This window comes from Neolamprologus brichardi, chromosome 4 (assembly GCF_056152115.1).
Source record: "Neolamprologus brichardi isolate AB-2024 chromosome 4, ASM5615211v1, whole genome shotgun sequence".
In the NCBI taxonomy this organism is placed as follows: Eukaryota; Metazoa; Chordata; class Actinopteri; order Cichliformes; family Cichlidae; genus Neolamprologus; species Neolamprologus brichardi.
In genome coordinates this window covers 14281012-14304938 of record NC_142107.1, presented here as the reverse complement: position 1 = coordinate 14304938, position 23927 = coordinate 14281012, and the positions used below count along the sequence as shown (strand labels likewise).

Below are 23927 nucleotides of genomic sequence, written 5' to 3'. Positions count from 1 at the left end.
AAAGCTTCCCAGAAAGTGCAGACAGCATCCATCCCACCCCCCCGGACTTTTGTGCATAGTGTTATGGTAACAAGCTACAGCATCCCTGCTATGAGTGGCTTAATGTAAGGCTAGGCGGTTAGAAGTGCTTGGATTATAACGGTCAATGAATAACATTTCATTGAGGAAAATAATTGTTGACAGAGGAACCGAAGCTATTTCTCTCAGTGTCAAACAACCCTGCTCTGTATCTTTTTTTTTTTTCTTTGTTTTTACACTCTGTTGAGATTAAGATTTCATTTTAAAGCTACATGTATAACTGTCATTTAAAAAGGACAAATTCACTCAAATAAAACAACACAAGGGAAGAAAAAAGAACAGTTATAATAAGCCATTGTTTTTCCAATATGAAATCAGGAGACCCGAGAGAACAGCTGGTTATGGGTGTATATTACAAAGACAAACCTAGACTTGAACGTCCAGGCTCATTTTGAAGGGGAAAAAAAAAGTAGGGGAGGGGAGAGAAAAACCCAGCCTGTACCAGTTAATAACTTAATAAATGTACTTCTGCTGAGAACCTTGCCAGGAAATAAACTGTAAAAGAAATTAACCAGTTATTACATTTAAAAAATATTGAATCTGACACATCATCTCCTAATGACAGAAGCTGAATGCATCTCACAGATGAGCCATTTGTTTTCCTCTTTTAGAGCAGTCAAATGCAATATTCAAGTGGTTAAGGGCTTGCTTTCTTTCCTGCGCATTTATAAACACATTATTAGCAGCTTATTAACATTGCTTGAACAGACATCAATGCGGCTGGATGTTGCATGTTATGCACGACTATCAGTCAGCCCCTCCCCTTGAGCCCCCGCCCCTGCCTATATTGTGCAGATACACACATCCACACACAAATACACACACACTTAGGTGGACTTGGCCACAGGTCTAGTCTAGCAGGGAGGGCTCAGCAGGGCGAATAATGGTGGGCCGGTGAGAAGGAGCACCAGGGGGTCTTCGGCTGTAACGAGGAGAGAAAAACCAGGACAAGAAGTGAGATGTGCTCTCAAAGAGGCAGTGAAGAAACCAAACTTCCCAAACAGAAGCAGAAGAGAGAGACGAACGGAAGAAGAGTGACAAAGAGAAACTTGACTCAGGAAAGAATGACGCATACAGAAATAATAGGTATGTATACAGACAAACCACAAACCATGCCTGGAACTCTCGAAAGAAAGACAATGATGTGACGTCAAAGACAAAGTGTTAGAGAGTCTGTGCGACAAAAATCACAGTAACACCTTCAATGCATTGCTGGTCACATCATAAAACTTACCTGGGAATATTGGGAGGGACACGAGCGGGCCGGGAGGGGATCTGTGGGGGTGCACTGAAGGGATCCTGACTGCTATTGAAGGCATTGATGGGCGGGCCTGGGCGGGAGGGGATTGGGGGTGCACCAAAGGCCGGGGAGGGATTGAGTGGTGCTCCAAATGCAGGGGAAGGGTTCAAGGGAGGTCCTGGTGTTGGTCCCCTCACAGCAGGTGGACGGCTGGGGGGTTGGGATGATGTAGGAGTTGGCCTGTGCTGAGTGGTCGGACTGAGAAAAGAAAGTTTAGTGCATGAGAAAAGGAAAGGAAAATGAAAGCCAACACAAAGATCACATGAGTTCTCCTGTGTGATTAGAGAAAGTGTGTTTCAACTATTACATTCACACCCCGTTAACCCTCACCTGGCTTCCTGCATCCAGGAGTCATTTACAGGTGGTGGTACTGGGGTGGAGATTGTGTTGGCACTGATGTCGCCAATAATGACCAGTGCTTCCTTGAGTGCATGATACATGCGCAGCATTTCGTCTCTGCGCTGGGCCTGGTCAGCAGACTCCTCCATGAGGCTGTTCTGATCCCCAGATGAATAGAGGTAGGCCAGAAGCTCTGAGTGGATGAAGTCCTTCGCCTATAAGGACGACATATTAATCAAGACAGAATTTTTAGATATGGAGCAGGAAAATGGCTGTAGTATCTGGTTCCAATTAATAAGATATTATGGGGTTAATACTTACTCATAAAAGAAAAATACGCATAGATCTGTGACCAAAAATATTTGAAAGTCTTGGCAAAGGAGCTGCTTACTAGACAGTCGTGTAGGAGTTTGTTACAAGTGTGTGTATGTGTAGTTGCTGGACTGCTAGAAGATGTCAAAGTAGGCTCGCTAAAATAATAAATCAGAATAAATGGACAGTGGGCAAGTTACTGTGAGGATGCCTCATAAATTCTCTTAATTGCTTCAGGTTTAGGAACTTGTGTCAAAATAAAATGCACGACTAATGCTAATAACAAAAAACAAGAAAACTAAAAACTGTTCTCCATAGTTCTACAGTAAATACACTTAGTACTGTAAGCACAATTAAAGGCTTGTTTTAAGAAAGACAACAATCAACAGAACTAGTTAAAAACATGCTACGTCCTCCCACAGTTCACAGAAATACACTTTGAGTGCGTAGGAGGGATACTGTGTAGAAGCGCAATATTTTAGGACATGCAGAGTGTTGCAATAGTACATGCTCTCATTTAAAGTTTAGGTTGAGATACAGCTACTGTTGGCATTTTTCACAGGACATATCCTCACAATTAGGATCCGCTTTAACCAGAAACTGTGCTTGAATGTATTATGCACTGTATGAAGTGGCTGTCATAGAGAATCTGCAGAAAAGAAGCCAATTAAGCTCTAAGTGAAATACAGTGCAGTGTTGCAGTAATAGACCCAGAACATGCAGACATTGTCGGGATATATATTCTTCTCATATTGTTTTTCCGATGGTTGAATAGTGCTGGAAAACACCACACCTTTCAGACATTAAACAGTATGGGTGTGGGCACCAACTGTTTTCTGCAACTATCAATCGATTGAACCCATTTCATGGTGCAACTGCATAACTTTGTAACTTAAATACGCATGTCACTTCCCACAGTATGGCCCACCGCAACATGATCACTGCTCTGTCAGAGAAATTGCACACTGCTATGCCCAACTTATAAACTCTACTTCTAGCATATTTCGAGTCTAGTCAATTACTTTGGTCTGGTGGTGAGAACTGCTGAACTTACGCTGTTGATCATGAGATGCATGATGGTCTTGGGCACAAGATCTCTGATAGATTTGTTTATGATGCCGATGTACGAGTCCACCAGGTTGCGTATGGTTTCCACCTGCCGTTCCAACTGAGGATCCATGGAGAATGTATCTGCAGGGCAAGGCTCTTCATTCTCCTCCTTAACCACAACATCAAAACACAAAACAGCAAAGATGAAGCAGAATTATAGCCTACACACATCTACACATTTGCTTCCTGTAATAGGAGCAGATATGAAAATTCTCCTGAAAATGTAAAGAGAGAAAAAGCGCTGTAGAGTGTTTATAGTTGCAAGTCCAAACTCTGAGCTTGATTATGAATGCTTTCTGGTTCTTTAATGGAAAAGAACCAGTCAAACAGAAATACTTTGTTACATACCTGGTCCTTTTCTGGATAAACTCCAGCCCTGAGGAAAGACGCTTTCCAGCTGTCCACATCGTCCTGAGAATCACATGCCAGTTCTATTTGGCGAAGATCCTTGTACACGTTCCTGTAGAGATAAACAAGTGGCTGTGTGTAGCCTCACTCCAATAAACAAATTCATGCACACACAAGGAAAAGATAGGCCTGCAGGAATACCGGTCAACAAGTACGGGTTTTATTATTAACACGACTGACCTCTGTTCAGTGTTGAAGATTGCAAAGATGTGCTTTGTGGACATAAAGCCTTTCTCAACATCTCTGAGCTTCAGGTTATCCAAGGGAAGCATATACTTCTTTTCTTTTTCCTAGCATGAGAAAAAAAAAAGTTTTTACACACGACACAAAGTAATAATAAACAGGCAAACCTTGAACATATAACAGAGAACAAATAAGGACTTTACACAGTGCTGTAGTGAAATTTTTTAAACCTCTCAATAGTCAAGACATTTCTCATGATGTGAATAACATTTACTGAAATTTACAAAAGCATTGAAAAACAAATAAAATTCAAAAATAAATTTCAGAGTCACGTTTTTAGAAAATGACCGATGGTACTAAAACATATGAAGCTTTCCTCCAAGAAGACTAGCAGAAAAATTATTCAGCAGGTTGGGATTTTATAGAGAGCCTCCTTTGTCCTTAATGGCATCAAATTTTTCTGGTATTCCCCCCAAACTTTGGAGGCCTTTTCAAATTCTAATTTCTCTGTGGGAAACAAAAAAAACTTACTCTTTTTCAGTTCTTCATTTGCTTTCTTTAAATACCACAGAAAATGTTCTCTGTTTGAATATTTCAACTAACTCAAAAATGTTACTTATAGAACTTCTAAATGATTTGATGTGTAACCCCTACATACTATGTAGGGTTGAAGAGCTCTGATTTCAACTGTAGGCTGTAGATGAAAATCACAGAGCGTTGCTCTGATACTTCGACACCAATGAGCAGACATGATGGAATGCATTTCCTCTGTGTGGACGACCACCAGGCTGGTGGGATGAAGAAATGCATGATGAGTGTGAGGAGGAGGAGCATGAGGGAGCTCTAGGGGGATGGGGTGCCAGCTTTCGCTGTTGAGCAAAGACATCTGGAAGCATTTATGTCTGCACAACCACAGAGAGCGGGGTGCAGGCCCAAGAGTTACATCACTCGGTTCCTCATGATCCCCCGCCCTCACGACACATACACACTCGTAAAAAAAGAAAAGAAACAGGGGCTAAGTCTTTAACTGCACGTGCAAAGACAAACAAACAGACAAGCCTGACTAAAGCGAACAAATACATAAAACTGAACTTTGGGCGTGTGCATAACGACGCACTTGCACAGATACACCCAATTCCTAAATCATTTAGGCTGACTCATGTGAACAAGTGTCTACACACATGCACACTTGTACACACAATCACCCCCTCCCTCTGCTCTGGCCCCCGTAACCCAGTACGATTTCCTGCAAATTCCAAAGTCGGATCCCGGCTGGAACATTTCAGCCCGCCTGCCACGTCAGTTTGCCTCCACCATCGTACCGCTCCTTTCTCTTCGACTTTTCACAAAAGGCTACCAACGTGAGGACGCCCTTTCAGTTAACGTTTGTGTGTGTATATATATTTTAAATGATGACTTCTTGCGGCAGTCTTTAGGTGGGCTTTTCCCCCGCGTTTTTAAAAAAAAATAAAAAATCTTGGTGGACGAATGGATACAACTAAGGACGATCAAGTGGGTGAGCAATGTGATGATTTTCTTTATGAATTTCATGTTATTAAAAATATTCAAACTTTCAATTTAGTTAAATCAGTTAAGTCTGATCATTTTAAGTTTATCCATCAAGGCACTCATGCTTCTTGGAGTGAACGTTTGTCTCCTTTCCTTGAATTCGAGACTCAGTACATATCTTTTCTACAAAACATATTGACACTGCTGTTTAGCCAAGAGGGGCTGGTACGAATCACTCGCCTGAGTCATTTTAAACATATTGTTGTAATGGTTAAAATGTTTCATTTAATGTTGCATTTTCACACAAAAAACTTAAATTTTAAGTTTTTTGTTGTTTTAGTAATAAGCAGTTCCTATATACACATGGCTTTTTCTTCATATGTATGATTACTGAGATAATATTTACTCTTTGTGTCCTCTGTCCTGCAGTTGCAGCATGCAGACGTAATGACCTCTGGGTCCTTCCTCCCATCAGAGTCCTTCTCACCCCTCAACCCCCACCTCGCCTGCCCAGTGTTCAGACTACCTGTTCATCAAGCTGCAGCTGAACAGTAGTCTGCACATTGGTTAGGCTAGGCTGGGAAATGACACCAAATCCTCATTTGGGATAGTTTATATTAGCAGCAGCATCTTAACCACACAGCAACTCTTCTCACCTCCTCATTTTTGTACCAGGACAGGGACTCAGCAGTCAGGACAAACCAGTATTCCTTGGAGCCTCCTTTCATGATGCTGATGTTGATGGTTAGCCAGCCTTTCCTGATCACCTGTATGGTCAGGAGAATATGACGGAGAAGGGTTGTAGGGAGAGAGGGGTACCAGGAGGATGGAGGGAAAGCTTTAACAATGAGGTTCCTGCACTGGTGAAATGTGGACCCCATAAGTGCCATTAATTATGGGATTTAACAACAATAAAACCTTACCCGCTTACCTGCTGGGCCTTGGTATGTTTGTGTTTTTTCTTTTTATGTACATATTAAACATTGTACCTAAACAAATCTAATTTACTTAACTAGGTATCACAAAAGAGAATCTGAAAATGCTAAACTATGACAAAATGGAGTGACTAAAGAACAGAAAAACATGCACATTTATCTTGTATATACACATGTAATATAGATGACTATATACAAAAGCATTACAAGGTTGAAAAGAGGGATGTAGGCCTCATTGTCTATAGTCCACAGTAAGGAAATCATTAAACCAAATGGGTCCTGATGGTACCCACAGCATGGCTGCTCTGATACAAAGTCAAAAACCAAAGGTCGACGGTGGTATGTTAATGCCAGCGGGTCAGTAAAGCCTAGCCTATGCACTGGAAGTTAGAGAGCAGCATTGTTAATGGGTTTAGCTGAACTTTGAGAAGAGTGTTAATTACTTGATTTTAAAAGAAAGAGGTAAAGAAGGAAAAGTGATTTGTAGCGAAGGAGATTAAACACAGAGCCAAGCAGATGGACGGAGTTAGCAGAGATCACAAGCGGGACAAAAATGTTAAAAGCAAAGAAAAATCTCAAGTGGAGAGCTGGAGAGGGAATCAATTTAGGAAAAGAGTCCATGCATTATGGAGAAACCAGTGTAACCATGGTCTCTCCATTTTCTCACACAGAGCTTCATGCATTTCAAGTGCAGTATGTGAAACTATCTTTGAGAAGTGTGCTTTTTTGCAGACTGCATCTAAGTGGAATGGCCATTTCAAAACCTGCTTTAGACCTCTCTCCTGCACTCCTTTTCCACCCAGGAGAGGACTGGAGTGAGCGATGGGAAATAAAGGTTAATTGGTTCAAAAGCGCCAACATAAACATGGGAGAGGAGTCAGGAATGCAGAAGCTAGTAGTGGTAGTTTGCCTTGGCATGAACATAACGTAACTTTTCAGAGCAATAAAAGGACTTAAATCCAGAGGATTTAAGGCAGGTAGAAATACTGCTTCCTGTTTTAATGTAAGCTTGCATAAGCGATGTGAGGATTTCACAGGTGAGATGTTCTTGTCTCTGTAGTCAGTTAAATCTAAATTTTTGTGATGCAATGGTTAATTAAAGGTGTTAGATTACATCAGAGTCAAAGGAAAGAAATTCATAGGATTGGTGTAAAAAAAAAAATAATAATAATGACATTTTGAATTTGTCTTGTCAAATAGTAAAAAAGAAAATAAAAATGACCAAAAACCCCAAAACATTTCATTTAATTAAAGAAATCCCAAAGTTATAATCAATCATAGTACAAATACAGCTTTGATTAGTAAGAAGGTATCTTTTAGAATGTAACGAATTTAATCTAACAACCAATCCATAAAGGAAATGAGTAATTATTATTATTATTATTATTTGTTCCACTCTCAATACCCATTTTGTCCCCAGTGACACTTAGGATGATTTCCACAAGGCAAACTTTTGAGTCACCATGCATGAGGCAGCAGCAGAGGTAAAAACCCAAGGACAGGAGAACTGACGCCTCCACGGTTACTGGTGGAAGAGTTTCTTGTTATCTTTCTCTGGTCCTTAACAGAGAGAACAAAGCACTGCGAAGTGCCAAAACCCTTTATGGGCACAAAATAATTCATATCTTTTTCATATCATTCAATAGAGAAAATGTTAGTAGCAACCAAAATGTAGAATTAATGACAATTACTGTCATATTAAAGTGATAAATTACAGAAGTCAATGTGCCGAGTGTTACTCTAAAGATAGTCCAAATTACTGGACTGCGTGCTGATGTCAGAATTGTAATTGATATCACTTTAAGTCAGTCCTGAGACTCTACCTTTTCCTCGTAGACCTCTCCTAGTGCGTCAAGCTGCAGAGAGGTACAACAATTCATTATGATGAAAGTATAAAGTGCTATTTGCTATAGCTAGCTGTTTAAACAGTTATTTCATAGCAGCCTGTTTTTGAACCCTAACTATACCAGCTGACCTTTCTGTGATGGCCTCAGTTCTTCTGCATGAGTTACCCCTACTGCCCCGGGCAGGGTGTGGGTTTGAGGGGTACTTACCAGAATCTCACCCTGCAGTAACAGGAGGGGGGGAGGGGGGAGATTAAAGCAAAAACAAAAAAAAAAAAAAAAAGGGGGGGGGGGGGGGGGGGAGTAGTATAAAATCAAAGCCAAAATAAATAAGGTAAGGAAGCAAAGAAATGAAGATGAAGGACAAGATGTAGGAGGAAAGAGGAGAAGAAGAGGAGTGAAGCAGTAATGAGGAGTAGAAAATTAAATTTTAACAAAAGGTTGAAAAGAAGATGGTAAAATGGTAAGAATGAGAGTTTGAAGGAAGTGCACACACACAGGAGGAAAACAGAGGAAATCCATTTGGCAACCAGAGAAAGGAAGACGAAGAGAGAGGAGAAAGAGGTATAGAGAGAAAGAGAGAGCAAGAGAATTACATGCAATTAGAATTACTTCAAGTATACCACAATTTGGTTATGTCATATTTGTTGCTCAGTTGATAGGTGCAGGATCCATGCACATTCTGTATTCTGTAGCAAAGGATGCTTGCGAGTTAATGGGAAGGCAAAACAATCAATATAATTTGGGGATCAATGGCTACTTTGCTTCACACCATCATGCCTAGGTCACATGCAAACAGCAATTAATAACAGCCAGAGACAAATGCTCGTTAAAAAAAAAAAATAAAGCAGTGAAGCAGGGTCTTCTTTAAGTTCACTAAGGCAACTCTCCCCTTACTGAAAATGCCATTGAGGCTAATTAGCGGGAATACAATCATATTAAAAATTGCCTCAAATACACTTTACAATTTAAACAAACTTTTCAACAAAATACTGAATAAAATAGAAAAGGAGAGGTACCAGCTTTGTAATAATGTTGGCAAAGACCAGCCAGTTGAACATGAGGATTAGAAAAGATTGGGACTGGATACAGTCAGTGTCATTAACAGTTAGGTAGGTCAAGATAGATTAATGGCCAAGGGTCTTTATCACTGCTAAGTTATGTCAGGTATGCTCACTAGGTTGATTAACAGGTTGGTAATGGGAGGCGTCAGTAAAGGAAGATTAAATCTGGGATTGGTGAAAAACTGACTGATCAAACATACCTGGTTCGGTATGGCCCTCTTCTTGTTTGCAGCCGTGTTCCTCTGCTGAGCACTGTCATCACATAAAGAGATCACAACACACCTTATACCACATCTCTAAAATACACAAGTATTCACAAGTCACTTGTGTGGGTTTAGCTAAGATGTTCATGGTGTCATTATTATTGAACCAATACATACACACATGGATGTGGAAGTGGGCTGGGGAGAAATTTGCACTGCATGGGGACTATAATGGTCTTACAAATGCTATAAGACAAAACCCTCAATCTTTTCTGTTTGCCCACCTGTTGTTGCCGTACACTGGGGAGCTACCATCATCCAGCCTTCTGTAGTCAAGACTGAAAGTGATGTCATGAGAACCGTTAAACAGCCCTTGCTTACCGCCGACAAGTTTCATCAATCCACTTGCCATGCAGAGGATAAACCTTCACACACGCACACACTCTGGGGCTTGCTTTGTTATTGGTCAATGAAACAACCCACACAGAGCAGGGAAGCGTCACTCAACTACATGCTACTGTAACTACTATGCTAAAAAGAACACGAATTCAACCACAAACTGCTTAGGGATATACCACAAACGCAGTGAACACTTTGCAATGTGCAAATTAGTTTCCAGTGCACAAAAGCATCTAAAGTCAATGCAGTAAAACGTCAGCACTTTCTCTCTTCATTGCCAACACAAGTAGTGTTTACAGCAGCGAACAGTTTCCGGGAAAGAGGATAATGTACCTGTCAAGCAACCGAGCATGCTTGACTTTGTTTGGAGGCTCAGCAAGTAATGCTGCATGCAGCGGGGAGAAGGCGCCATCTAAAGTGACCTTGATCAATGTAACATCCACTTCACTGAGAGGGAGAGATATGTGCTAAATGACTAATTGGCATGCTGCAAACTGAGGCACAGTAGTTTACAACATGTATGTAATTATAAGCTGGAGCTCTGCACTCAATAGTCCAAATCATCCAACTGCAACCCTGTAAGCTTGCTAGCATCCAATACCATCAGCGGGAGGTAACACGGATGTTCAGTTTGGCTTAAGTCACCTACTTTGATTTGACACAAACTAACACTTTTTGTGAAGTCTTTACCCACTCATCAACTTGCTGTTGACTCCAGTAATCTTTACCCCATCTATTGCTCCTCTGCTTTTCATTGGGACTTCTCCACAACCATGTGACTAGAAACTAGAGAGCAGAAACTAGCTTCTCTAAAAATGCATAATTACCTCACTCTCCAATTTCAAACCAAACCAACGGGTTTGCTCTCTCATAGTTAATCAGTATATGACACATGCACATTCTACTGAAAGTGTGCAGAGCTGTGAGCCAGACTGCTGTGTACGTGCTGTTTATATGACAGGTGCCACGGGAAACTATGGAAGGGAAAACAAGCTACATATAGCTTGGCTAGCATTTTCAGACAATCATCTATGGGCACAAACCTATTAAAGGAAACGCCTGGAATCAGGAGCAGTGCAGTGATTGTGAAGGGTCTAAAGTAAGAGATGGGTTGCATGCGTATTGATTGCTGAAAGTTATTGTATTACATGTCTTTTCTTTTAAAAAAAAAATTAAGAAAAAAAATCAATGGAACCACACGTTCGGACAAAAGGCAAATTAAAGTTCACCAAACTTGCCCTCGGTGAGGCACTTGTCACAGACAGCAGGCTGTAAATTGGGCTGGAGGAGGTGGGAAGGGTACTTACTTAGCAAAGCCTATAAAGTCCTCATGGTTGGTGTTGATGTAGGACAACTCAATGTCAATCAGCAGCAGAACCTTAGAGGCAGAAAATTATGATTAAGAAGGAGAGGTCACAATTAAACACCAATTACAGTGAGCACAAAATAGAAAGTCTCCCTTGTGATATTACACACTGAACAAAAAGAAACCCTGACATTTAAAACTAAATTCACACAGTCATTGTGATACAGCCCATCAGTGATGCATTAGTGATGCAGTGGAGTAGAGAATATGAATTTCAGCTCAACTTGTTTTGATTTCTGGTTAAAAGTGTTGCTACCAGGACTGAAACTCTACCGTGGACAATTTAAACCTGAAACGAAATAAATAAGTTTTTCCTTCTCTCTCAAAATCCAGATTTCTGTGAAAATTTAGCAGAAATGAGTCAAATTAACAGAAAGTTGGAATATATTTAAAGCACATGTGGCCAATTAAACTTTTTTCCCCTGAAGATTAAGGAGATTAGAATCTATGTTGACTTATTTGGTCAAACTATCAGTTACAAAACACTTGCAGCACTAAATACCAATGATGACTAGGACTAGACTCACTCACTCTCACACACACACACTCTCTCTCTCTCTCTCTCTCTCTCACACACACACACACACACACACAAACCTTATGCAAACCTTATGGAAAAAAAACCTGATAATGCATGCAGTGTTCTAATATACAGGATATAACAGGCATCCGTTTTTTTTAATCTATGCATCCATCTGCAGCTCTGATAACCACAAATATGAATAGGCTTGAGACAAAACATTTTATAATGTGGTTGTGCGTCACAGGGAAGAATGCATGCAGACACCAAGATGGCAACTAGCATAGCATGACCTTAAATTACTGATAAAGAATTGCAGGGAGATTAAGGGTGTTTTTAAAAAGGAAAAATGTGCTTCTTCGTGTTTCAGATGGAAGATCAGCAGATGTAGAAACTAAAAATGCTCGATGAGTCATTGATACGGTTAATGCTAGGTGTTAAAATGTTAACTATGAACTTCTTCACATTACAAACTATAACATTTATTAATTATACTTATATCATAACTTCATGTGTCACTTCCCCCCCCTCACCTCCTCGTGCGCTTGGTGGCTCTGGGGTGCGTGATTGGGCATTTTGGTGTGCTTGCTGGCCTGCCCCCTTGGAGGGTCTCTGTCTTTCTCTCTGTCAGCAAAATGGTATATCTGTTTGTGTACCTCCCTCTGTTTTGTCTTTTTGGTGCCATGTATCATCTATGTGTGCTTTGTTACAGAAACAGCAGTTGGAGACCCAGCGTGTCTGTTTACTTCACTCTCGACCCCCCCTCCCGATCCCATTCTTTTCTATTTTTTCCCCTCTCCCTTTTCTTTTTCTAGTTCTCTGCTTTCTTCTCTGATTTTTCACCAATCTGGCCTTTACCCCCAGTCTGCTCCAGCGTAACAACCACAGGACATTAATATGAATAATAAAGTAAATAAATAAAATAAAAACATTAGCAAGAAGAGCCTACTGTGCTCTACTTGGGAAAGCAAAATTATGTTCGGCACAACAAAGAAAAGAAAAAAAAAGTTGGACAAGACAGGTTTAAAACAAACAAACATACATACAACTATTGGACTGAGGTTACACAGGAACTGTAGATGCATTTTTTGCACATGAAAAATAATAACTAATGTTTAATCAGCATGCCAGCATCTCACCTGGTCCTTGGTCTTCCCTTCTCTTTCTCTGACATGAGTTGTGACAATTCTCTCAGTCTCCTCTCTCAGTCTGGGGTAGGAGTTGAGCTGAAAGGCAACAAAAACACATAACTGCGGCCTTGAACTGAGACACATGCACACTTACATGTGAGCTTGAGCTTAATAAGACTTACCAATAAGTATCAGAGAGAAACAGGAGTGAGAAGTGAAAATAAGTAGGAAACAAAGAAAAGGGAAAGAGATAGTCAAGTGACATTGCAGTGTCACACATATCCAGGCAATCACAATCCAGCACACGCACATAAACAGACTTTAAAGCCACAGTGACCGTCTGTTATATAATGTGGCAGAGTCAGCCAGAGATGACTTCACAAAAGATCCAATTTTGTCGCACTCGATATTTGTTGTTGGCATAATCCTGTATTTTTGTGTGTGTAAAACAGTCGTCTCTAGCTGACTGTAGTAGTTATATTAATGAAGACTGGATGAGAAATAGCAGGGTGGGTGAGGCAGAGAAAAAGACAGGGACTATGGATGCCTGGGTAACAGAGCAGATTTTTTTAAAAATCATGTCTTTAGATGCAGAGCCTTCATCTGTCCACAAGATGGTAGTGTAGAGTTGTTGCTATGGAAACGCTTCATTCAAGCTGTCACAACACCCACAGAGCCCTTAGGGCTCTGAATATCATCTCAGCCCCCCCACCCCGACTCACATTGTTCCCTTTCCATCCGGTTCAGCAGATAACAGAATGTCAGTCTGTCATGTGGGTCAGAAAGGGAGCAGCGGTGGGCTCGCCTCTGCTCAGACAGACCAGAAGCAATGTGGAGGTGGGGGGGAAAAAAATGCTCTAATGAGCTGATGCTTAGGTCCAGCAGGGAGACAGCTGGTGGAATTTTATAGTTGTGTTTAATATTTCAAATGTGAGCAAATCTGACGCGCCAAGAAGATGCCAAATGGCATGGCAACTTCTAAAAGTACGAAGACGGCAGGGATGGGAGGATGCACACATTCAATGCAGTGGACACAGATGGTGTAGTGGCAAAGAGTCGTCTGGAGCTGATTTCACTGGGGTGAAAACTCGATGACGGTGATACACATTTACAAAGAAAATGAATCCCTTTTTTTTTTTTTTAATGCCATCTTCCTGGCTGGTGTGTCCCTGGTTACCTTAACTGCACACTTCATGACGAGTGCGGTGAGCTCAGAAACCACCAGGTCCACACATTTAAGGCTGGGCTCTTTGAGTTTGAGGATCTGCTTTTTGACAATCGCCTCGAAAGCCAGGTCAGGGGTGAAGAGCCCCGTTCTGAGAGGTCATTGGGTTGATTGAATTTGGTTAAGGAGGTAGAGAGACAGCAGGAGGCAGGAATTGAAGAAAGAAAAATTGAAAAGAGAGGAAAGGGAAAAAAGAGGAAATAAAAAGAGAAGAAGTTGTTGTTCAGTTAGTCACTTCTAGGCACAGACAGACAAAACCAAGCAGTGGTGAAAGACAAGCTGCAGGTACTTCACATCTCTTCCTAGCTAGTCCCTCTTAAATGAGGTGAATATGGTGATAACTAATGCCAAATTTAAACCTTACAGACCACCCTATATTTCACTGGCATTCTGCATCGAGTTGTGAGACCTGCAGCTTGTCCAGGAGAGACTTGAGATGTTCAGTCCAGAAAACATCTCTTATCCACAACAACACGTTACCCGTCACAACACTCCAAAACACGACAGCGCTGCCTGCACACAGAGCTCATGGGGCTGGGTGAAGCCAGGGCAAACTGCACAGAACTTTCCTCTTTATCCTCCTTATAAACACTGGTAGCTTAGCAGAGGCTTCTCTACATCTTCTAAGAAGATGCTAATGTCCTGTGTCAGTTCACCCTCTGGCACACCCATGCTTTCCCCCGCCCAATGTCTCTGGGTCGGGAGATGCTGGACCACCTGCAGTACCTTGTTGGTGCACTGCCTGACTGTGTTGATGAGCTCCTGAATGACCAGATCGATACATTTGAGACAGGGCGTTTTCAGCTTAACGATCTGCTTTTTCACGATGGCCTCAAACGCCAGGTCTGGAGTGAACAGTCCCGTTCTGAGGATGCACAGAGAGACAGAGGCACAGCGGCAGACAGATGGGACAGTTAACAGAGATGTTGGTAAAAAATAAATAAAATAAAATATAATATATACACACACACACAGACAGATGATGAGACCCCCCCCCCCCCCCCCCCAAAAAAAAAAAAAAACTAAGTAAATACTGACAAACATGACAGGAGAAGTGGAGATGAAGTGCCAAAGACGGCCGAATGTGCGTATAATTAAAAACACACAAGGACAAATGAGATAAGACAGACAGAAGATTTTCATTAAGGAATACACAACAACACAAATGCAGCTAATACAGATACATGTAACACAAAATCGCATTATAACCGAATACTTTGGCAGGCAGAAACAAAAAAAAGGAGTGGGTGGCTTTGCAGTGAGGAGATAAAGAGATTGAAAGAACACTGAGGAAAAGTAGAAAATTTAAAGTTCTCATACAACACTTTCTGAATACACCAATTTTAATTGGTACTTTTAGTCTATGATTCCAAGGCTTGATTATGGAAATTTGAATTGCAGTAAAATAAAGCTCTGATGAAGGGAGAAAATCAAGTGTGTGGCTACAGCAGTATTTAAGGTTGAAGCAGAAAAGAGGCAATTATTGAGTTTCTTTTTCGAAGGGAGGAGGATGTTTTTTGTCCTATTCCACTTGCCTGACACCGTGGACATTCTTGATTGCATGGCTGATTTCTCGCCGTAGCTCCTTCTCATCAAAAACAATCTGGATAAAAGAAAAGATATAAAGTTGTTTTGCGGTTTTTTGTATGTAAATCAAACCTAGAAGCCAAACTTTCCAAGTACATCTTGATCTAAATATGATTGATTCCCTGTGTCCGACTTAGGGATGGGTATTGATAAGATTTTCACGATTCCGATTCCATTTTCGATTCTGTTTAACGTTTCAATTCTTTATCAATTCTTTTTTTTTTTTTTTAAAAAGGAGAACACTAAGGTCAATTAGCTTAAAACTTTGTTTTATATATTCTCTTTGAACAAGACAGAAATTTAGGAGTAACGTGGCCTTACAAACCCAACAGTGAGATCTTAAGAGATCCAGCCTACGGCTCTTCAATGGGGTGTCACAGGGTCCCCAGGAAAAAAAAATTGTAAATGTAAAATAATAAAATAAATATTCTTCTGTAGCAATAACAAAGTATAACATCAATTATTCTGTAGCAATTACACAAGAATATCCAGTAATGTCCCTGCCTACAATTAAACACATTCACTTACCGAAAATCATCTGCTGTGGCAAATGGGTGCAAGCCTTTTACCACAAAAATTAGTCACTGCTCGGTGACATTTGTCTATCCTGGCCTGAAAGGAGACGCTACCGGTAGACTGCAGCGAGAACTGCCAGCATCTGAGCCAGCCAGACTCTGTCTGTCTCTCTCATCATGGTCCCCTAAATGCACAGTAATGGTAGGTTTTGTAATAAGGCAGATCTCACTAACATAATATGCACTGTTAGTTGATTATTTACCTGCCGCATTACCGTTACCGCTGCTGCTAGGTTGAGATTCACGAGTCCGGAGCGGAATTAAAAACGTGACATTCATTTAAGGTTATCGCATGTTTTGTGAGCAAATGCTTTTGCATATTCGTAGTGTTTCCTCCCTTAAATGAAATATCTACTTTGCAAGATGCCCTGTTGTCATCCGTTCTCGTAAAGTATAACCAAACTTTTGAGCGTTTGAGCTGCCATGTTTCCTGCCAGGTAAATGACGCTCCGCAACGTGGTGACGTCCTTCGGGGCGACTGGAATCGATAAGGAAATCGTTTGCAAAAATGGCAAACAATTCCAAGGAATTGAAACAGTGGGAACCAGTTCTCAACAAGAACCGGTTTTCGATACCCATCCCTAGTCCGACTGCTTGTTTTATGCATGTTATGCTACAGTACTAACCTTGACTAGTTCAAAGGGGAAGCGCTCATGGAAGAGGCGGTTGATCTTGGCACCACCTGAAAGCTCATTGGTGTCCACCTGGTCCCCGGAGCCTTCAATGCACTTCTCAAAGTCCACACCAAACTGCTGCACCATCCTGATGAAGGACACATGTGGCTTTGTGAATACCCTGCTTGCTGTTCATTAAAACAAATTTATCTGTAATAACAGTACTTAACATCAATGATACAAAAAAAGTGGTATTGATTTTAAGTAAAACAGGCATTTTATCACAACCTTTCTACTTTTATTTCAGCACAAGATAATTAATGATGCTGTTTGTATTTCTCTCAGGAGAAATATTAATTTGCACGTACTGCAACAAAGCCTTGGTCTTCCGTGTCGGGTCATCTGGACGGAAGTTCTTGTACTCCTCAACCTCCTTCTCTAGGGAGAGAAGCTGACTCTGCAACTTACTGCGCAGACCAGGCAGGGTATCCCTGATGTGGTTGGTCAATTGCTATAGAAAAAAGTAGCCTTTTATTTTTAGGATATCGGTGGCATGACAGAGATAACATTTTTTAAAAAACAAAATTTAAAAAGACAACCACTAGCAAACCTGGTTAAGTGCTTTCTGTAGATGTGGTGTACCCATGCGTTCTGCCATGTGTCTATAGGCAGGGTGAGACAGGAAGAACTTTCTCTCAGCAGCCAGAGCAGCACGAATGTCTTTCCTCCCATCAATGTCTTTCTGACTGCGGTTCACCACACCTATGTAACCTAAACACACAAACACACACAGAGTCATTCCAGGTGTAAAATTAAAGCCAAGTAAATGCATATTCCTGTAAGTATGTGCATAATCCTCACCCCTTCGCAGTGGCAGAAGTTTATTTTCAAAAATATCCTTTGCATCAGTCCCTTCGTCCATCAGATCCAGTTTTGTTATAACACCAATGGTACGCAGACCTGCACATAATTAAGTGTAGTTATACAAACGTTCAGAAATGTGATATTTGTAACCAACATGGAAATAAATTTAATGATTTACAAATCTCAGAGTAATATTTCATTCAGATAAGACTATAAAAACATGGTATGTGTCTAACTGGGAAAAGGTACTAATTTAAGGGAAAAAAATAAAATTAATTTGATGGCAGGAAATGTCCAACAACAACAACAAAAACCTGAGACAGGGCCATGTTTACTACGGTGTAGGATCCCATCTACCTTTTAGGAATTCAGATGCTCATCAGTCCTGGGTCTTCTTTACCATATTTTTGATTTAATGATACAGCAAATGTTTTTAATTGATTTGCCTGACCTCAGAAACGTTTTCACTTTGCCTCAGTCCATTTTAAATGATCTTTGTTTTGTGTTCTATTGTAAATAAAATATAGGTTTATGAGATTTAAAAATCATTTCATGTTTTAAAGTTATATTTTACACAGCGTCCCAACACTTTTTGGAATTGGGTTTGTAACCATAGTTCACTACACATTTCAAGCAACTAGTCAATGTGTTCTCCATTTACATGAAAATTAGGGGATTTTTGTGTTATTACTTTAGTCAGGTGATGTTTGTGTATAACTATGTAATGATGCTCAAAACACATGTTATGTGTAATTAAATCACAAATCCTGGTAACTCCAAACAGTTCACAACAATACATATTACATCAGTGTCTTTCATCACTGGCAGAGGCCTTTGGTGAAAAAATAAGATGTGGAGACTTGCTCCACACTAAAGTGCAGATGAAACGGGAGTAGCAGATTAAAAGTAAGATAATAGGCATCATAACATGCAATGTTAAAGTGTTTTTTTTTTTTTTAATTAAAACTTTGGGTTTGGAGGCCTGCTATTTGAATGTTAGACTACTACAAAGATGCACGCTTACCCTGTGGGTCCACCTCCTTTGCAATCTTCAAAGCATCCGAGTTGGCCAGATCAGTGTTGGCAGGAGTGACTGCCAGGATCAGACAGCTTTCCTTGGTAATGAATTGCAACAGCATATCCCTGATCTGGTGCTCTATGTCTTGTGGCTGATCTCCTACAGCAACCTTAGTCATTCCCGGGAGGTCAATCAGCGTCAGGTTCAGCACTGAGTCATAGTAGGACAGAAGTCAACATAAATCATAAATACATATTTTCTTTCAGATGGATTAAAGTAGATAATCAGGTTTCTTGAATGGAAAATAGGAAACACCCATACATATCATTGTTTGCTCAAGTAAGGTGTTATTTTTAAGGTCATTGGGACTGAGCACTGACACTGGGGACGCCCTATTGGGTCAGTTATATTTATTAATACTAGCTAGGCCTGTGACATGTTTTAAAAATTCTGTATTATTTTAAGGGTTTGGTACACACGTCACACATTAAGAAATACAAATAAAATTGTAGGCAAGTCCTAAACCAAAAAGGAAATCCACCATTTTGAAGTCAAGAGTAAATTTTAGTGCCATTTAGTAACCAACTCAAATGCACACTGTCCAATCTGCTCCACACTTGGCATTCTTGATAAGACTCCACGCATAAATACAACTAAATGCCAATGCCAGGCCACAGTCGGAGCATCATGTACTGGTAACAAGAACAGACATTATGAGCAAAAGATCATTCAATGTACATGATATTTTCATTGTGGGTTGTACACATGATAAAGGGCAACATGACATATAATCGGTGTGTTGTCCATTACCAACTAGAGGCACAAGAAGTGATCTGTAACTTGACAGCCCTGAAAACATCTACATGCATGCAGGAAATTGCTGCAGCATTCCCTGATTATAGCACACCATCTCAGCATGCAAAGTTGCAATGGCCCTGCAGCTCTACTTTACATTTTGTTATTTACATTAATATGGCTTATCATTCACATGGATGCAACCGTGACTTTTATTTCTTTCTACAGCTGACCCAAAGGCTTTTATTATAAGAACCATCCAGCAATAAGAGAATGGCCTTTGGCTTTGTAAAGAACACATTTTTACTTTCTGAAATATTTTCCAAGGATCTTTGGAAAGCTAATTTGTAAAGTTCAAAAATGCTGACTATATAGCAGATTTATAAAACTTGCACAAGGGAATGAAACATTCTACAAGCCTCACAGGGGTTCTAATATGTTATAAATGTATTTGTATAAAATTAAAAGAATATTAAATGACAATATCAATATCTTACCATATAGTAATTATTTTTATGGATAGCATGCCGAAACGTGCCTGTCCAATTTCCTGACTTAGTGTGCTGTATAAATAAATTAACCTATCAGACAGTACTGTCCTAAAACAATGATCAGTTTTAAATAGAAACAGAGGATGAACATTCACACTCACAGTATGAGTAAAACGCACCCTGAAATAGAATTTATGGTTGTATCTGCAATGGCTTAGAAAAAAAAGGGTGTGGGGGGTAATGGTCTTAATATGTACATGAGAGCAAAGAGTTTTAAAAAATGATTTTCTGGACTTTGTGATTAAAGTTTCAAAAAGACTTGTGTCCATTACCATGTGGGGAGTACACCCTCAGGTTAATTGGGATAGGAGAGATGCCTTTGTTGGAGCCTGTTATCCTGTCGGTCTCTGCCTCAATTTCTGCCCGCACTTCATCAAAATCCACAAACTTCTTTCCTTTGCAGTGCAAGAATTCAGCATATTCTACACACAGTGACAGGGTGACGTTTACAAGGGAGATGGGGAGAGAAGGGGAGACAGAGGACAAAGGGAACAAAAAGGAAAGGGAGAGCGAGAGAGAAAATATTAAATTAAATGGATGAAAGCAGCAAATAGAAGACAGTGTGCCTAGCTTGAGGCATTGTGACTGAAAGGCCATATGCAGGGCATCTACAAAAGGAGATTGGGATGTGGCTGTGTACAGGACTGACATACTCACCTGCTTTATTGTTGATCAGCTGCAAAATGAGAGGTCTGCGGGTCACAATGCCTGAGCCACGTGGAAGGAAGTCCCTGCGTGAAAGAGACAGAGAGAAAAAATAAAAAAAAATAAACACCAGATATGTTGTAAAAGTGACACAAAAGACATAATACAAGCAATCAAGATGAAAAGAAAGAGACAGGAAGAAAGAAAAAGTTACATCAATTCTTTACTGCACTCAATGTCCATTTCCCCATCGTTTGGCCTCTGGTAAATTGATGGGCACAGGAGAATTTCACGCCTCCAACTTCACTCACAACAAATTAGATGCGACAAAGTCATTTTCTCTCATCATTACAGCAAGACAGACCAATACAGGCACACCCACTGCTGCTAATATGAGCAAAATGCACCCTAAAATAGAATTTATGGTCATATCTGCAATGCCTTACACCAACTTCATTTTTCAATTTATGGATCTCCTTTCATAATGAACCAAACAGCGTGTAATTATAATGCCATCTAAGAACAGATCCTCCGGGACGTCCACAGACAGTGATCCTTAGAACACAATGACAACTCTTAGAACACAATGAAGGCACCTGTGCTTATCTTAGCGCTTTAAATGCATTTGCGATTCACAGTTCAATGGTTTGCAAACAGTTAAACTAATATTTGATGCAATATCTTAAAAAAGAAAAACAGAAAAAAAACTAGACAAAGAGGAAGCAAACATTAAACCAATAAAGTCTCACAAAGGCTTCAGTGTGTCCTCAGTAAACGGAGGTTTTCAAAAGCTTTGAGTCACTATGTCGCAATTAGGCTAAGAACACAACTTTGAGTCCCCAACTTTCTTTGTAATACTTTTAAATGCCAGTATCGACCAATAACCAGCTAAGCTTTTATTGTAACATAGGAAACAATGTTTTAAAATTTGTTGTCTGACAAGAGAAAAATATGACTACAGTTTCAGTCAGAAATATTCAACCTCTAAAACCTGGAAAAACACTCTAGTGATGCGATTCATATTTTATGAAAAGATTAACTAAAACTTTGATGCTCCACTTAGAAATTGCACCGATTCGGAAGATAAAATTTAATAGAGCGTGGCAGAGTACAAAACGGACAAACAGACTGGATTATGAGAAGATACCATTACTTGACTTGTCAAAAACAAATTACCCTGAAGTAAGTGCATTAAAAGCTTCACGACTAGCATTAATCCTTTTAAAACCAAAGGTGGACAGGCGCCACTCTAAATGTCTGAAAGTGTGATGGCAGGGAAGCCAGTCTTGACAAGACCACCAGCAGGTCTCCTGCTGAGATATCATACAAGCCCCAAGAACAAGCACAGATGGACAAGCTTTATAGCTAAATCTTTAATTTTCATGGAGTTAGTAACTGTGGAACCTCGATCCCTCTCAAAGCAGATGAATAGGCTGAAAGACCGAATTTAAAAATAAATAAATAAATAATAAAATTAAATATGAATCGACTAGCTCAGCCCTATGACACCGACCACGCCAGATACCCACAGAGAGTTGTATGGTTTACTGAATACAGTTGTAAGTTGAATAACATTATGCAACTTATCATCTGTATCAATAGTTCAGCAATTTTGGAATACATTTATTCTTCTCCTCACCAAATAGCTTTGCCTTTTCTTCAACATCAAGAAAAGTTTCCCCCTGTAACATTTAAACCTGTGTATAATGCTTCCAGCCGTGTGTCTTGAAACTTTTTGGTGTAACAAGAAAATCTTGTCACTTCTGTTGTATGTTTCTTTTATGTTTAAAGCTCAGCTTGAAGACGTGCATAGGCGGTGCATTTATCTGTATTACAGCTAAAGCAAATTCAGTGTTGGAATGATTATCCAAAAGCTTACTTCAACTCCAGGGGAGAAGATGTGTGGCAGCAAAGCTGAGGAGGCAACTTTGAGTTTTGACTTTTTTCCTCTGTAATGATGTCTTATATTATTCCGTCTTGTGTTTTTCTCTTTTAGTGTGCTACATAGCTTGTGTATATAAAATGTCTGGAGTTTGGGTTTTGTAACATAGCAAAACACCTTGTCTGGAGTCAATCCCTTTCTTCTGCTGGTTTATCTACATGAATATAACACATTTACATAAGGCTGCCTTTAAGTCCACCATTACCACTTTCTACAGCCGCTTGGATAACTCCACAAAGTGTCAGTGATGTTCAAAGCAGGCCAAATGGCTTGTCTTTTGGTTGTCTTTATGCACTTTTGGGCCTTCTTTGAAAGTGAGTTAAAGAGATGAGATCCATTCTATTTTTGTTTTGTTTTGTTTTTAAATCCTGTAAATCTGTTATGGTAGATGCCAAACACAAAACTATCAACAAATAAGTCACCATTGCATGGGTTTCCTAAATATGAACACAGCAAGGGACCACAACTGCAGACGTTAAACTTCATTGTATTGATTTTAACTGAACATCATCACGAGTTGTAACCATGAAATAATGGTTTTTGTTTGTTAGGGTCTTACAAATGTTGGCTTTGGATGTGCAGTTTTTTTTTTTTTGAAAAATGAAGAAAAGCACATCTCACACTATGGAACATAACATCCTGTTCAAAATTTCTGCTGGGTAACATAAATGTAGTTTCACTATCTGTAAACAAACTTGAAAAACAAGCCATTATCAGATTCAGATCTCCAGCCTACAGTTTCAGCTAGCAGCTGTTAGATTTTGTGTCAATGCCAGCAACATGTAATGCTTTTCCCACACTAGGCCCCAGGTCGGAGAATAGGTTGAATAGGTGCACCTACAACTGGCTTTCATCATGCCAACTGCAAAATGTAATGCAGTGCATAAGCTTTAGATGACAGCAAACAAACAACGGGTGCAACAGTGCACAACTGAGACACCAAGCTTATAGGAAACAATGAGAAGTTACTCACAGTTACCTTTTTTGTTCCTCTTAAAGTGACAGAGTACCTATGGAATTTTTAACCACATGGATAACCCTGCTTAGTCAGCCTTCAGATAAACGCCTCCACCCAGTTTTCTGCAGACTCGTATAAATTTTGAATGTCAAGTCTGCTGCCCTACAAACATACTACATCTGGTGGTAATCAGTACTCCTAGGCCAGGAATACTGCTAGAAGTGATGAGTGCGTCACTAACCCACATCCTCTTTTTCTTCTCATTACCAGGCCTACATGTCTAAGGGCCCTGTGGATGAAAGCAATGTGTCACCCACAGGATAAAAGAGGGGAGCTTCCATACTACTCACTGCTTGTTAGGCCTAGACTGTGATCAAACAGTGGGGAATATCCCGAACCTTCTCACCAGTTGACCAGGGGTCAGCAAAAATCCACAGGTCAGTGGTTCAGCAC

General features: G+C 40.2%; 1 protein-coding gene across 7 annotated transcripts in view; it reads right to left on the bottom strand.

Annotated features, from left to right (window-relative positions):
* Positions 1–23927, bottom strand: part of dnm2a (dynamin 2a) — a 31951-nt gene that overhangs the window by 2876 nt on the left and 5148 nt on the right. Inside the window, exons 2-22 of one of the 7 annotated variants that reach the window (XM_087839859.1) lie at positions 20587–20660; positions 20202–20351; positions 18590–18793; positions 17563–17661; positions 17312–17472; positions 17070–17212; positions 16714–16849; positions 15461–15528; positions 14652–14790; positions 12710–12796; positions 10992–11062; positions 9570–9623; positions 9283–9334; positions 7998–8030; positions 5896–6006; positions 3728–3837; positions 3488–3599; positions 3084–3248; positions 1709–1932; positions 1313–1576; positions 204–1000 (exon numbers count right to left, since the gene is read on the bottom strand). In XM_087839859.1, coding sequence (XP_087695985.1) covers positions 928–1000; positions 1313–1576; positions 1709–1932; positions 3084–3248; positions 3488–3599; positions 3728–3837; positions 5896–6006; positions 7998–8030; positions 9283–9334; positions 9570–9623; positions 10992–11062; positions 12710–12796; positions 14652–14790; positions 15461–15528; positions 16714–16849; positions 17070–17212; positions 17312–17472; positions 17563–17661; positions 18590–18793; positions 20202–20351; positions 20587–20660 — 2530 coding nt within the window. In that variant the 3' untranslated portion in view covers positions 204–927. Of the gene's footprint in view, positions 1–203; positions 1001–1312; positions 1577–1708; positions 1933–3083; positions 3249–3487; positions 3600–3727; positions 3838–5895; positions 6007–7997; positions 8031–8228; positions 8241–9282; positions 9335–9569; positions 9624–10991; positions 11063–12709; positions 12797–14651; positions 14791–15460; positions 15529–16713; positions 16850–17069; positions 17213–17311; positions 17662–18589; positions 18794–20201; positions 20352–20586; positions 20661–23927 lie in introns of those variants that run through there. The other 6 variants (XM_006791316.3, XM_087839860.1, XM_087839856.1 and 3 more) reach the window with 6 other exon arrangements.